Source organism: Panicum virgatum, chromosome 5N (assembly GCF_016808335.1).
Source record: "Panicum virgatum strain AP13 chromosome 5N, P.virgatum_v5, whole genome shotgun sequence".
NCBI classification, from domain to species: domain Eukaryota; kingdom Viridiplantae; phylum Streptophyta; class Magnoliopsida; order Poales; family Poaceae; genus Panicum; species Panicum virgatum.
In genome coordinates, this window is record NC_053149.1 from 64,497,244 (window position 1) to 64,511,718 (window position 14,475).

The 14,475-nt window shown below is 46.2% G+C and overlaps 1 protein-coding gene across 2 annotated transcripts; it reads right to left on the reverse strand.

The window, feature by feature from the left end:
* Positions 1-9,118: 9,118 nt before the first annotated feature.
* LOC120672523 (transcription initiation factor TFIID subunit 12-like) lies at positions 9,119-13,925 on the reverse strand. 2 transcript variants are annotated; one of them, XM_039952959.1, is made up of 8 exons: positions 13,231-13,925; positions 12,434-12,595; positions 11,539-11,964; positions 10,769-10,843; positions 10,030-10,108; positions 9,867-9,931; positions 9,727-9,762; positions 9,119-9,513 (listed from the first exon to the last, which is right to left on the reverse strand). In XM_039952959.1, exons 1-8 carry the CDS (start codon positions 13,747-13,749, stop codon positions 9,409-9,411), a joined length of 1,467 nt encoding a protein of 488 aa, XP_039808893.1. In that variant the 5' UTR covers positions 13,750-13,925; the 3' UTR covers positions 9,119-9,408. The 2 variants fall into 2 exon arrangements, with proteins under 2 accessions (XP_039808893.1, XP_039808892.1); XM_039952958.1 differs by having other exon boundaries at positions 11,539-12,033; positions 13,231-13,918.
* Positions 13,926-14,475: the final 550 nt, after the last annotated feature.

The following is a 14,475-nucleotide window of genomic DNA, read 5'->3' on the forward strand; positions in this document are numbered from 1 at the left end:
ATTCTATCACTTAAAATCGGCTTTTGTAACATGCGCTTGAGCACATCGGTTTGACATATTACTATGCAAGTAGTAGATAGTAGATAATATTTTAATTTGGTACAAGCATAATAGACAGACAAATATAATTTCTCAGTAAAAGTATACCTTGTCTCCACATCAATAAGTCATCGGTTTATATAAGTGATGACATACTCTTTGTCTTCGGTTTCTTGAGTCAAAACAGCCACAATGATCTTGTCTTTAGCAGCCACATAAAGCCTGAAAGGAACCCTTCTCTTAGGCGCCTTGAGCACAGGTGGTGAAGACAAATAAACCTTAATCTTTTCAAAGACCTCTTGCTATTCTGCCCCCCAAGTAAATTCGGTTTCATTATTTAACCGAAGAATAGAAGTAAGAGCATCAATATGTCTTATTACAAATAGTTTGCCAATTTTCTAGCTCGAATTGAAAAACTCCTAATTCGGCTTTTATCCGCTGATGTTGCAATTTTCAACTAGCTCAAGACCTCAAATACAAGATCAAAGTCTTGAGAGCCCCTTGCAAACTGATCTATTGCATAGAAACTTCATGAGGTAAATTATCATTTGCCAATATTTTGCCCCCGAGCACTTAAATGTCGTCGAGCTCCATATTGCTGCTCTCTTGGTATAGCCTCATGATCCACTAGCTCCCCATTGCCTTGTACCGAGAATGTTGGCGGTGTTTCTCCATCGCAAGGAACCGAAACAGGCATTGCCGATGCGGCTTTCTGTTCTGCTGCAACCTCAACCGGTCTGACCGGTTGCTCTGGGCGGTTAGACCGGTCGCTTGTACCGGTCAGATCGGTCTCCTGAGGCGGTTTGACCGGTCGTGCGGGCTGGTCAACTGCTTTGACCCTCCATACCTTGTCTTGAGGGACCATTGGTTTGTAGTGGTTGGATTGTTTGTCCCTCAGCCTCTTGAACTCTTTTTCCTTCTTCTCCTGAGCACGTAGACGTTGCAGCTTCCTTCTTTGAGTACGAGTCAACCCTGAAGGACACCATCTTGGTTGAAAGTACTTTGATATCGAGTTATTGCTGCTGGCCTCATGATCATTGGCCATGATCGGCCTTTGGATAGAAGGATTGGCCGATTTACCAAAAACCATCGGCCTTGTACCCGCATTATTGACAACCACTTTGATATTGCCGATTTGCACAACATCATCGGCTTTAGCTTTCTCTGGATCAATAGTGGGTTGTACCTCTTCTTTCTTCTCCTTGACATGGTAAACCTGTCTCGGAGAATGAGCTTTGCCCGGCCTCTAATGAGACCGGTCTGACCGGTCAGCGGCGACCGGTCTGACCGGTGCAGGCTGTCATCTCTGGCCTGATTGGTTGGATCTCAATCGGTCATGCACTGGTCGCGCAACCTTGCCGAACACAGGCCTTCTGTGATCCTCCTCCCTGTGGTGAGATGGTGGGTATAGCATCGGATAACAATACATCCAAATTCCTTCATGTCCCCATGTAGGACAAGAAAAACCCGATGCCAGTGACGCCCATGACGTAGCAGCATACACCTTCTGAGGAGGCAATACTGTAGTGCTATCACCCCTACGCTTGCTGGATTCTCCCCTAGGAGAAGAATGCTTTCCTTGACGCGGAGGTGAACTTGGTTCTTTTTTTAGTGGCCGATCTTTTGGAACGGGCTTTGTGTATTTGTGCAGTAACTGAGCGAAGGTGAGCTTCTGCTTTGTAAAACTCCCCTGCACCTTTGACTCGTTAACCTTCTGAGTACCTCCTTCCGGCCGCTTAGTATTGAAAGTTCTGGGCCGGCCTTTTGTCTGACCGGTCTGACCGGTTGAAGCGACCGGTCTGACCGGTCGTGCCTGAGTTGCAGGCCGACTCGTCTTTTGAGAGAAACTTTCTTTCCCCCCGGGCCTTGAAGTTTTGACAGTGATCTTCAATGACTCTTTTCCATCAGGAGTTTTCTCCATCGTCACTTCCCTAGCCTGAATCTTGTTATCGATATTTTTCGGCCTTGGCTCACCAATGATAACATTTTTTCCTTTTGCTCCTTCGGCTTGTTCCGGCCAAATGAGTACCTTGACATTATCCAAATCAATCGTATGGACAGGGAATGACGCCTTGTCATCTTTTACCTCATGCATTACCAATCGTCCTTCATTAACGGCCGATTGGATTTTTCGACGAAAGATATTGCAATCATTAGTTGCATGAGAAAAAAATATTATGCCACTTGCAATATGCATGCCACTTCAGCTCCTCAAGCGGCGGTATGACATGAGACAACTTGATGTTTCCGTTTCTAAGCAATTCATCAAATATACGATCACACTTATAAACATCAAAAGTGAAACGAGCTTGTTCTTGCCGATTCTTTGGAATCGGCTTAAGCGATGAACAAGAACATGGCTTTACATCTGATGGCCATATGAATTCAGTAACATAAGCTTCCTTTTTCTCATCGTCCGATTCAGATTTACAATCGACATGTATGGACCGATGAGTATTATGGGCATCTTTTGCGCTCTGGAGTCTAAATTCTAAACCCAAAATTTTCATGTGCAAATAATTAATAGTGTAGTACTCAAAGCCTTCGAGTTCTTTTTTCAAATAAGAACGCAAACCATCAAAAGCCAAATCAGCCAATTCCTTTTCAGAAACTGTTAAATTCAAACATCGGTTCTTTATATCTTTAAACCTTCGGAAGTAATCCGAAGCAGGCTCATCTTGGCCTTGCCTAACCGATGCCAAATCCGACATTTTAGCTTCATTGTGCTCATTATAAAAATGATAATGAAACTTACGTTCCAACTGATTCCAAAATTGAATAGAATTCGGGGCCAATGAAGAAAACCAAGAAAAAGCGGTTCTAGTCAAAGATAATGAAAATAAGCGAATGCGCAAAGCCTCATGAAAACCAGCTTTTCCCAGTTGTAAGATATATTGGTCAATGTGCTCCCAAGGTGCTTTATTATCATCACCACTAAATTTCACAAAATCAGGAACATACCAACCAGCAGGAAAAGAAACTAAATCAAATTCAGAAGGATATGGCTTTTGGTATAATGTAGAATTACCTATATCCATTCCGAATTTAGTTTTCATCGCACTAGCCGGATCCTCTTTTAACCTAGCGGGATCGGCTTTGCATCTACCACTCGTGGATGCTTGTGCTATAGAAGTAAGACGATGTTCTATAGGATTATCTTGTAGCATCGTCTGAACCGAACTTATCGGTGCATGCCCCGCAGAATTTTCATGTACATTAACAAAAATCGGTTTATGTGGAGAACCAGATTCTTGTGAAGGAGAAGGTTGCACACAATTTGTCATCTCATTGGTTCGGCTAAGGATTGCCGAGCAAAGAGTAGACATGTTTGGTGTAGATGTTACTGGGCTGACCACCATTGCACCGGTCTGACTGGTCTGTTGGACCGGTCTGACCGGTCCAGCCGCATTCGGCTGTACCAGCTGCAATGGTGATGTTTGCCCTGCAAAATAGCTCGTCGGCATGCCATATAGTGGTTCTTGAACAGATGCTAGCATAGCCGATGAATTAACAGTTTGGAAAGCACAATTACCATCTACGGATTTGCCTTTTTTCATGATATCTATTTGATCGTTTAAATCATTCATGGGCTTATATATATCAGCAATTTTCTTATCCATAATAGATGATAATTGGCTAAACAAGTTGGAAGATGAAGTGTTTACATTGCTTATTACCTCGACTTGCATATTCTTGAGCGTGAAGGAGGGCATCACGAAGTCTTGAACCATCGTGATCTGGCCTTGCTGATTTTTCTTGAATCCCTTCAAGAATTGTGCTTTGAAGTGCTCCCCGACCACCAAGTACTCTTGGCGCTCCTCCTCGCTGAGTTCCTCGATAGATGTGGAGATGTTGCCTTCGTCGAGGTCGGTGATGACACCCATCTTCTTTGAGAACTAGATTAGATCGGTTTTAAAACCAGATTAATCTGTCCCCAGCGGAGTCGCCAAAAAGTGTGTTGACACTAATTTGCGCCAACACACTCGAAAACGCTAGAACACGCAGCAAGATCGTCAAAACGATCAACACCAGCAGCATCCCTGCGCCGACCGGTTAGACCGGTATAGCGGACCGGTCAGACCGGTACTCTAGGAAGACGGCGAAGACCTAGAACCAAGAGCTCGGGAGGGACCCCGTCGGAGCTAATGGAGCTAGGGTTGCTCTGAGGTCGGCAGGCCAGTCATAACGCCATCGAACGCCGTGGAGACGAGCGAAGAACAACAGATGGGGTTGGAAAAGTTAGGGTTTAGAGGTAAAAGGTAAATGATAAATGTGTGAATCGATTGGGACTAACCTCAATCGTCCTTAGCCTTTATATTTATAGGCCGGGGAAGACGTACCCCTTCACGAGTAGGATTACATGAGGACTCTTTACAAAAACCCTAATTCTACTCGGACTGTACAGACCGGTCGACCTCAACAGATGCCAAATTTGGCTGTCAACAATCGGCAATGTTTTTCCCCTCACCTGTTGATCGAGCTGTTCATCGTGTTGCGACCGCGAAACACACGGGCAGGCAAAACCAGCACCCGTGATCAGAAATGCGCCATCAAATTGTCCCTAACATGTGGGAAAGCAACAACCCGCGATGCGAGCTGGTTGGCAACTTGGTTGCCAAATGCCAAGTAGCAGGGAAACAGAAGCGGCAAAACCACGGTCAGGCCCGTGGATTTCATGTGGAAAGGGAGCAAAAGGCTGTTGCAGATTGCATGCGGATGCAGTTAATCGGTAAAATTTTTAGATTTTAGTACCGTAATATTTTCATTATTATTTGATAATTAATATCTAATTATGAACTAATTAAATTTAAAAAATTCGTCTTATCATTTATAATTAAACTGTATAATTAATTATTTTTTAACTACATTTAATAATTCATACATGTGTTCAAAGTTTTTTCATCTATCTACTCCAAGTGAGGCCAATTTATGTACGGAGCACATGAAACGTCCGGACAGGCCCTGAGGCAGCTTATCTTGGTCGTACTCCCTCCGTACTGGTATTAGAGGTCGTTTAGGACATGATTGCGCATACCAAGGAGTGAGGGAGCAGGGGTTAGTTTTCCCTGTCTACCCTTATTAAATGACCCTGGGGCTATGTATCATGCGACAAAACACGAATGGTCGACTTGTTAGCGCATCGAGGCGGGCGCTGGCACGACTGCGGTGCCGGTTCGAAGCCCCGGCCTCACACATTTTTGCTGGCACTGTGCGGGCGCGCGCGGACGCTCGGTGCATTTTTTTGGTTTTGCCTGAGCGCGCGGCGGACTGCTGTTTGCTTTTTTCGTTTTGGTTTTCGCTTGCTTGCAGCGTCACTACTTCTAGCTACTAAGCCACTCTTGTTCATGCACTGAACCACTCTTCTAGTTACACACATGGCCGATTTGTTTGCTTTGTTCGATCTTAACGAGCCTGCACCGGAAGACGACGACGGCAACGTTGGGATTGATCTCAACGAGCCTCAAGATGACGAAGACGACGATGCTGTGCCCGTGCCAGCGCTGGATGACGATGACGTCGGCGTAGATGAAGATGATGAGGACGACGGGGTCGATGACGAGGACATCGACGGCGGCGGCGACGGCGGCGGCGGCGACGACGGCGGCCATGAACATGACAACGGTAATGCATCTGTAAGGAAGGCGAGCGTGCTGCAAGGCAAGGAAGGAAGCTAGCGACCCAGCATGCGGAGGCAAGGAAGCCAGCGACCCAGCATGCGGCGTTATTTACTCACCGGCCGCGTGCGACGGGTGCAGTTCCGAGGCGACGCGAGGACGGCCAGTTACCAGGCGCGGCGACGGGGCAGTTACGACGCGGTGCAATTAAAGCAGCAGGGGCAGGGACGTCCAACTCTCCCCGGTTAGCGCAGAACGACTTCTATTGTGCTCTGGAGACTCGCGCGCAGAACGACTTCTATTATTGATACGGAGGGAGTACAATTTTGCGTCACGGTCGATGCTGCTATGCGAGCTACAGCTACTAGAGTCCGGAGGCAACAGACAGCTGTGGGCTTTCTTAAAAAAAATGACCCTGTCGATTTAGAAAATTGCCAACAACATGTCACGGCCCCAGCAGTTGCAAAGTTTCATGCGGTGCGCGTGCAGCGCTGAAACGTAAAGCCGTAAAGGCTGACGAGGGGCTGATGATGTCTCGGCGGCCAGGCCCGTCCGAGAGATAAGACACTGCTGTTTTGCGGTGATCGAAGGGAATCCATCGGCCTCCCGACACGAACTCAGAGAGTCACAGTCACAGTAGCGCTGATCTGATCGAGCCGAGAAAGAGCAGTCTCGTAACCGATCCCCTCTCCTCTTCTGGCACGGGCTCCGTTGTCGTGCGATCGAATTCACGATTGAACGACGATGCCGACTTCAGAGTCCCCGACAGAAGCCGGCTCACACACAGATCGCCAACAGCGACCGCTGAGATACGAGTAGCCGGGACGCTCTCCGTTTCTTCTTTCTTGGGCGCCGAAAGGAGAAGCTATGCTACGCAGCAGCGGTGGCGTCAGTCAAATGGCATAGCTAGCCTCGAGCTGCGGCGGATCAAGTTTAAAGTAGCCCAGCAGGGTCATCGGATCGGCCGGACCACCGCCCAATCGATAGCAAACGGCAGGAAGCAAGGGGAACGCGGGGGCGGGCGGGCACGTCACGTACCACACGTGGAAAGCAGCGACGCTTTACCAGGACGGCGCGACAGCTGCCTGACCACGGATGATTCTGATCGGGAGCTCTGCCCCCGTGATGAACGCGCGGTGGTGGCAGACTCGCGCAGGACAGAAGGAGGACGACGCGAGCAGTTGCGCCGGGACCGGGACACGGGCCACCACCGCACGTACGGCCGCGAGGCCGTGAGAGGCGCCCCGCACCGGAACGGGGCCTCTCCCACCGGAAGGGAGAGGCCAGGAGTAGGGGAGGCGTGGGCGCTGTGGCCGCTGGGAATGACAAGCCTCAACGGCTGCAGCTCCAGGCTCCAACCGCGGCCGGCGTTGCGTGCGTTGCGTGGACGCCGGGTGCGGCGGCCTGGCCTGGTTCTGGCTGGCCCGTGTTGGGTGAGGGAGAGGTATGGATCTCGGTGTAACGGGGTCTATGTCTATCGTTGAGCTGCGCGGCCAACCACCAGGTCCTGGCCCGGCCATAGGCTCGAGCGGGACCGTCCAAAATTCTTGCGACCGTCGCGGGGCCGGCAGGAGCTGGCCTGGGATCAGCGTGGCCGGCGGGGACGACGAGGTTTCGCTGAGACGTCCATTGTTCGGCGCCGCGCGATGGTTGGTTGCTGCTGCTGCGGCCGCGCCTCGCACTCTCAGAACGAAATGACTGGCGATCTGCCACGAACTTTACGAAGCGGATGGCACTCGACAGCGTCAGGCGGCCGAGTAGCACCACTGCTTGTCTGCATCTGTGAAATGTCACTAGCAAGTGGCTCAGCCGTCCCAGTTATTACTGGGTATGCCGTATGCGTATGTCTGTACTGGCGACTTGGAGAGCACAGAAATGGGAGGAAAAACAAGGAATCAAAATTTGGCGCTGGTCCATGGATGGGAATGAATGAATGATCGGCTCACCTTGCAAATGAGGAACTAATATCTAGGGTAGCAGTGATGAAAGATCGGCTACTGAATTGACAGACAAGTCCTGCTCCTGGGGTCCTTCTAATTAGCGCGCGCGCGAGGACTGGTAGCAGCAAACGATTTCGGACAGTCCTTCCTTTCCTTTTTTTGGTTTCCGCGTCTGACACGTCCGTTTCCTTTTTTGGCTTCCGACTCCAATCTTTCTCCCCCGCAGTTTCCTTTGCACGCTGTTTCAGACCTCCTTTGCCACCATTTCTTCCATGATCACATAACTAATGTACATAATTTTTATAAAAAAAAATTCGGACCACTTAAAAGAACAATTACATAGCACAAACTTCACGATCACATAACTTATGCATACAACTTTTATATATAACTTTTGTGAGACAAGTTATAAGAGTATAAATTTGAAGTGCCACTCCTGTGATGCACATAGTTTGCACGCATAACATAGCTTCTTCTAGTCAATTTATACGCATAAACTTTTTATATTTGAAAAAGTTGTAACTTATACACACAACTTATACTTCTCTTTCTGATAATTTCTTTATTCGATAATTTTGTGCCATCACTTTCATGGTATGAACAACTTATAGGTTATAACTTTTATCTTCTATGAATGTTGTTTGGAGAATTTTATGTATAACTTGTCCATAATGTACACACATACAAAATGATATAACACAAAAATTATTGAATGAAAAAACAAAATGAAAAAGTAAGGAAAAAAGCCCGTGGCGCCGCAATCTTGGGGCTGCCCAGCAGACCGGCACCCGCACGTGATTGTGGGCCCGCCCGTTAGAGCGGTGTACGCCAGATGAATCGCGCGCCAGCAGCGCTTCTGGCGAGCGCTTGTCAAATTAGATTTGCGCTCAGGATGCCAGGGCTCGTCACGTAAGTTTGTTGCTGCCGCACAACACAGCAGCACTGTCACGTGAAAAAATAAAAGCTATTTTGGGAGCCACGTACATGTACAAGAGCTTAGAGCTCGAGCCACCGCGGTAGGAAATCGTGCGCTCGTACGCTTGCTAGCGCACGCGTGTGGAGTTGGATTTCCGCTGCTCCTGCACTCTGCTCCTTCAGCTACTTCTGCTGAACAAACACATAGGCCTTGTTTGGTTCCCCAGCGCTATCTAGTGCTACAAAGGGAATTTCGCATGCATGATGTGCTAAAAGAAGTCTATTTGCAAAATCTTTTCAGAGATGGGTGTAACTTTTCGCGACGAATCTAATGACAGTAATTAATTGATGATTTGCTAAAGTAATGCTACAATAATCATCATCTAATCGTGCGGTCAAAAGCCTCATTAGATTTTTCAGGATCACTAGCGCAAGGGTTCTGAAGTTGATTTTGTAAACTGACTTTATTTGACACTGTAATTAACGGTTAAAATATCACTATTCACTAGCACGCTACAAACCAAACACGGCCATAAAATGCTAGCCGATAGTGGCGTGGCATAATTAACGACTAGTATGCCCTCAGCTGATGGTATAAACGATTCATAATTTCTCAACACGAATAGTACTGTATTGGATGACGATCATTGACAGCTAATAAAATATTTGAGGCTCTGAAAGTACCATACAACGAAAACAAGGAACTACATTGCTTGTATAACACATTCCACCGATGTACCCGAAAAAAAATCATCTGTACATGTAATCATTGCAACAAATCTACTGCTGCAGCAATACCCAGTCTGCCACAACGGTTCAACAGTACAACAGACCCACACTGTCCAAACACCACAGGTGGCGATGCGTGACACTGGTTTTGCGGGGCTTGTGGACATCTTTCATGGGGAAGCAGCTGGGGCAGATGGTTTTGGAGTCTGATTTTTCTGGTTAGCTGCAGCTTGGGCAGCAGAGTTTCTTGTGTCAGTCGCCATTGACTTCTTGATCTGATGATAATTACAAAAAGAGAGTAATACGTAAATACAACATGAAAAGAAAGCGAACAATGCAAGTATAGCAGATTCAACAGACAAATGTTCATGCAAATTCTAGAATATGCTCCTAAGTTTCAACAGAGATGATGGAAGATGTATGGCTACATGGGTCCAATCATGCATGAAATTAGATGGATGGTTGCTGAAAACTTAAAAAGTGGGTACCAGAGCAAGCCTCTCCCTGTGAATGTCATTTATGTGCTGCAAATCATCAAGACAAAGGAGGTTAGTACAAGATGAACAACGAAGAAAATAACTACAGGAAGAAATTTGAAAGCAAGCAAAAAAGAGAAATAATGAACTACCTGTTTCTTGTACAGTTTGATTTCATCCCCACTGAAGCCTGGCAACGTGATATTCCAGCTTCTTTCTGCAATGGAGAACTCTTAAGTTATAACAGAATGACATTTTAAATGTTACCTGAAAGGACATCACATATAGTCTAGAAGATAAATAAAATGGGATCACCTGCATGGAGGAGTACATCTTTGGCTTCTAGGGTGTTTGACTTCCTATGCTTTGCTAAAGAACAAGCAAATGTAGTGACCTGCTTAAAACAGTTATCAGCAAACGGAACTTAAACTATACACTGGAGAGAGAGACCCAGGAGACATGATATAAAGCTAGTTTATATCATGACATGCAGATCTAATGATAGATAACTTTCACCAAACGGAACCTTTCAGAAGTTTTTATATGACATGATCTCCCATCAACTATAAACAATACTAATAAACAAGAGAAAAGAACATTGAAAGTAAAGTCTAACAAAAAAAAACATTAGGGAGCCTTCAACCCTGTAAGGCTGTAATGACTGAGGAGTTCTGGCATTTCAAGAAAAATTACATAGAGATATTTATATTTACTCACTAAAAGATAAAACATAACTGAACTGATAATACCAAGGAAGCTGGGCATCAAAATAAATATGAATACATTAGCCAAAAAAAGATAAATCTCTGGAAATCCGTGCATACAACATTAGGATGCATAAGCTAATAGAATTTAGAAAATGGGAGTGAGAATGTATATTTTCGGACGAAAAGAGATCTACACCAACTTGCTTGAGACTAAAAAGGCTTTGTTAGTATCTTCATCTTGTTGAAAATATAATACACTTCCAATCTTGTTGTAAAGAAAATACATTTCTCAAAGTAAGCTTTGTTTAGGGAAAAGAAGTCCCTAAAGCAGAGGTGGAATAACTTACAGACTCAACAAAATCTTCCGCAATGTCCATAAGAACATCTTCAACTTCAGGATCCAGCTTTTCGTTAGGATCAATCTGTCAAGTATTGAATGATGAAAAATCAACCCAGCAAATGTCTAATGTTCACTATTCACAACATTAACTAATATTTATTAACAATCCTACTTCAATATCTGTTCAAGTACCATTGACGCAAAGTTCAGTGCAGATCATCAGAAGCACACGAATATAATGGGAACTATGAAGATGAAATCACAGCCAGTTATGGTAAAATGAATTCTACTTTGTCTGTGAGATACTGAAATACATATGCTGTGATGAGGTATCCTTTAAGTTTGGTCCTGTGAGTATATAAACTTGAATTGGCATTTCCCCACTGCCTGGGAAACGTGCCTAGTGGCTCTACTTACGAGTTACGAGTTTTATAGTAGGATAATTGAACTAGCGAAGTGTTGGTCATCATGAGTAATGAGTTCCACAGCCACTGTACAGACCTAGCAACAGATGGACATGCACGATGAAATTGAGAGAAACAAAAGAGACCTACTGGACCTTGTTACATATTTGCCATGACTTCCATGGTCACTGTACAGACCTAGCAAAGAATTTGCAAAATGAATTGAGAGAAACCAAAGAGACCCACTTGACCTTACTGCCAGAATATAGGTGCAAATTGATCATATGGTCAGCAGGTCAGGATCCATGGAAAAAAAGAGGAAAAATGCAGGACCATGTACCTTTCAAACTACATTGAAGAAATAGCAGCATACCTGAGCAACTAATTCATGTATGCTTCTCTTGGTCAGTAGTCGAGTACCAGTTTCACTAACATCCGCATCAGTTGCGACTGTATTGACAGATTGCAAAACAGTTGTATTTTGTATAGCAGGTGAATCAGGCTTCTGTGTCATTGTCACTGGGGTGCGAGCAGCTTGCTGCTGAGAATGCTGTGGCTGGTTTTTGGGTGCTGAATTTTGTTGAATTTGATGCGAGGAACTTTGTTGCTGTTGCTTCTGCTGCTGCTGCTGCTGCAAAATTTGATTGTGCGGTAGTTGCTGCTGCTGCTGCTGCTGCTGCTGTTGTGAAATTACATTCTGTTGATGCAGAGTCACAGGTGCAGATTGTTGTGGTCTTGGCTGTGGAACTTGTGGCCTCTGTTGCGGCCTAAATGCTGAAGTTGAATTTTGTGGAGTTTGCTGTGAAGCAGGGGAAGGAGCAGGAGAACTCACAGTCATCGGCCTCATTAAAGCATGGGAGGGGGTTCTCTGTAGGAAAATACTTAAATCAAGCAGAGATTATGAAATGAATTGGGATGATTTATGAGAGAGCATTCCATCGTACATTAGACGGCAAAATAGAACTTAACCAAAAGCAACTGAGGCGTTAGTACTACCCCGGTGATACAATTAGACAAAAACAATTATAACAACCAGAGTCATATTTGTAGATTGACAACTGATAAATCAACATTTGAAGTGAACTATAATGGCATCCCATGAAAAATAAATTAAATATGGAATTTGTGTCTATATTAACTTGGATACTGAAAATGTAACTTCTTTGACTAGAATTAAGATATATGATGATGTGCCCCATTTAACTTAAACAGAATGATAAATTACCTAGAAGTACAATTCATTGCTTTAAACTAGAAAGTTTTCTTACTTGTGAACCTGGCATTTGACTACCAGATGGAATTGGAGTTGTTGATGATGGAAGGCCAGGTCTTGGCTGCTGTGGACCGGGTATTATTCCTGGTCTCACCTGGGATGCGCTTAGGGATCCAATCATCCCAATATTTTGAATCCCAGGAGAAGGCTGCCTAAACTGGAGGCCATCAATAATAAGGAATTTTCAGTGAAGTCAAAAGCACAGGTAAAGGATGCAATCTACTGACAATAAAACACACCTGCAGGCATTACAAAATTATAATGCTTTTACATGGTTTAACTAACTACAAAATAATCTTCCAAACAAGAAGTCCATAACATAGCTGAACTATGTGCAGTGATAAATGCCATCCAATACAGAAACTGAGTTTGGCAATTCCTTGTGTTGATGGAAGGACACAAAGACATGAGTCAAAACAGCAGGTGACAGAAAGTAAGCAATTGAGTGTTTTCACTCCTATACCTACATTATGAATTGAATTTGACAGTTTCAGGTGCCGGGAGTGACAAGAAATAAGCAGACGAATCTGTAGGGTAAACATTGCAGAAGACATGTACCATTCCATAATTTGGAGCTTAGCTCTGAGGCCCCTGTGCTCAATAAGCTGTAAACTGCAGACTTGGGTTCCAGTATTTTCTGGTATCTAATCCACACGAGTCATGGGTGTAGTGAGATGAAATTGCCGTAGCTAACACTCACTAGCCATGGTTTGCTAGAGCAAAACTACATTTGAACAACTCGTGAATATAGTACTAGCATAAAAATAAAATCGACCGGGAATATATACAAACCTGTGAAGATGACGGCGGGGGCAGGTCGGGGCCGCGATGCATCGATCCAAACTGGTGAGCAAGCGGAGGCGGCGGCACGAACCCGGTGTAACCAGCGGGCGTCTGTGCGGGACGCGGCGCAGGGATCCCCACAACAACCCCTCCCCTTGGTATAGGGGGTGCCGCGGAGGAAGAGGGCGGAACGGAAGCGGAGGAGGAGGTCGCAGTTGTGGCAGCAGAGGAGGACGAGGACATCGTAATGGGCGAGGCTAGGTGGGTGTAAGGTGGCCTCATTCGCGGCGGCGGCGGCCTCGCGGACACGGAGCTGGGGCCTGGGGCCTCTAGGGTTTGAGCGGGATTTGCTGCCGTACCAGAGTTCGGGGTAGGGGTGGTGATGGTGGAGTCGGAAGAGGGTGCGGCAGAGGCGGCGGAAGCCGGTGGGTTAGGTGGTGGTGGCGCCGCAGAGGAAGCAGAAGCAGAGGTCGAGGAGGGCGCCGCCGCCGCGGCGGCGTCCGGCTGCGAGGGCGGAGGCGCGTCCATGCTGTTCGTCGGGAGGGGGGCGCGGGGGCGGTGGGTGGTGCGGGCGGCTGGGGCCTGCGGCGCAGCCGCGCAGGGTCCTGGGCTGCGGCCTGTGAGGGCGGAGCTGGCGTGGACGATGGCCGGCGAGGGGCGCTGGCGGCTGGGGCCTGCAGCGCAGCCGCGCAGGGTCCTGGGCGGCGGCCTGCGAGGGCGGGCGGCGCCGCGTTGGTGTGGCGTGGGCGCCTGCTGGTGGCCTGGTCGAGTGGTGGGTAGGCGGCGGGCTGACGGGGATCTCGGGGAGTCAGACAGATGTGTGTGGGCCGGCGGGATGGGCCTGGCTACTTCTAATCTTGTATGCATATTGGGCTTTATTAGAATTTCGGGTATTTTAGAATATTCAGTTACCGGAACTATATATTCAAATTTTCCGAACTAAACTAGAATATTCTACTCGAGATAGCTATTGGTAATACAGGTTTGGGTATTTCGGCTTCGGAAAATTGTGGCTAGACCTGCTCCCTCCCTCTCAAAATAAATACAATTTTAGATTTCAAAATTCGTTCCACAAAAAATGTTAATTTTGACTTATCTACCACAAACGACAAGTCAGATTTCGAAAAATTCTCACAAAAGACAACTAACATCTTATTCACTCACTATAAAAAAAATAAAAAAATATTTTGATATTTTTACACCTATCCTTAGTTTGCGTGTTTAATCCTAAAATTACATTTATTTTGGAACGGA

Bases quoted from the DNA above. Each gene is read 5' to 3' on its own strand.
- LOC120672523 (XM_039952958.1), bottom strand. From the start codon at position 13,749: ATGGACGCGCCTCCGCCCTCGCAGCCGGACGCCGCCGCGGCGGCGGCG. The intron at 12,596-13,230 runs GTTTGTATATAT...GATGGCCTCCAG, and splicing joins CCCCGCCGTCATCTTCACAG to TTTAGGCAGCCTTCTCCTGG. The intron at 10,844-11,538 runs GTATGCTGCTAT...AATACTTGACAG, and splicing joins TACATGAATTAGTTGCTCAG to ATTGATCCTAACGAAAAGCT.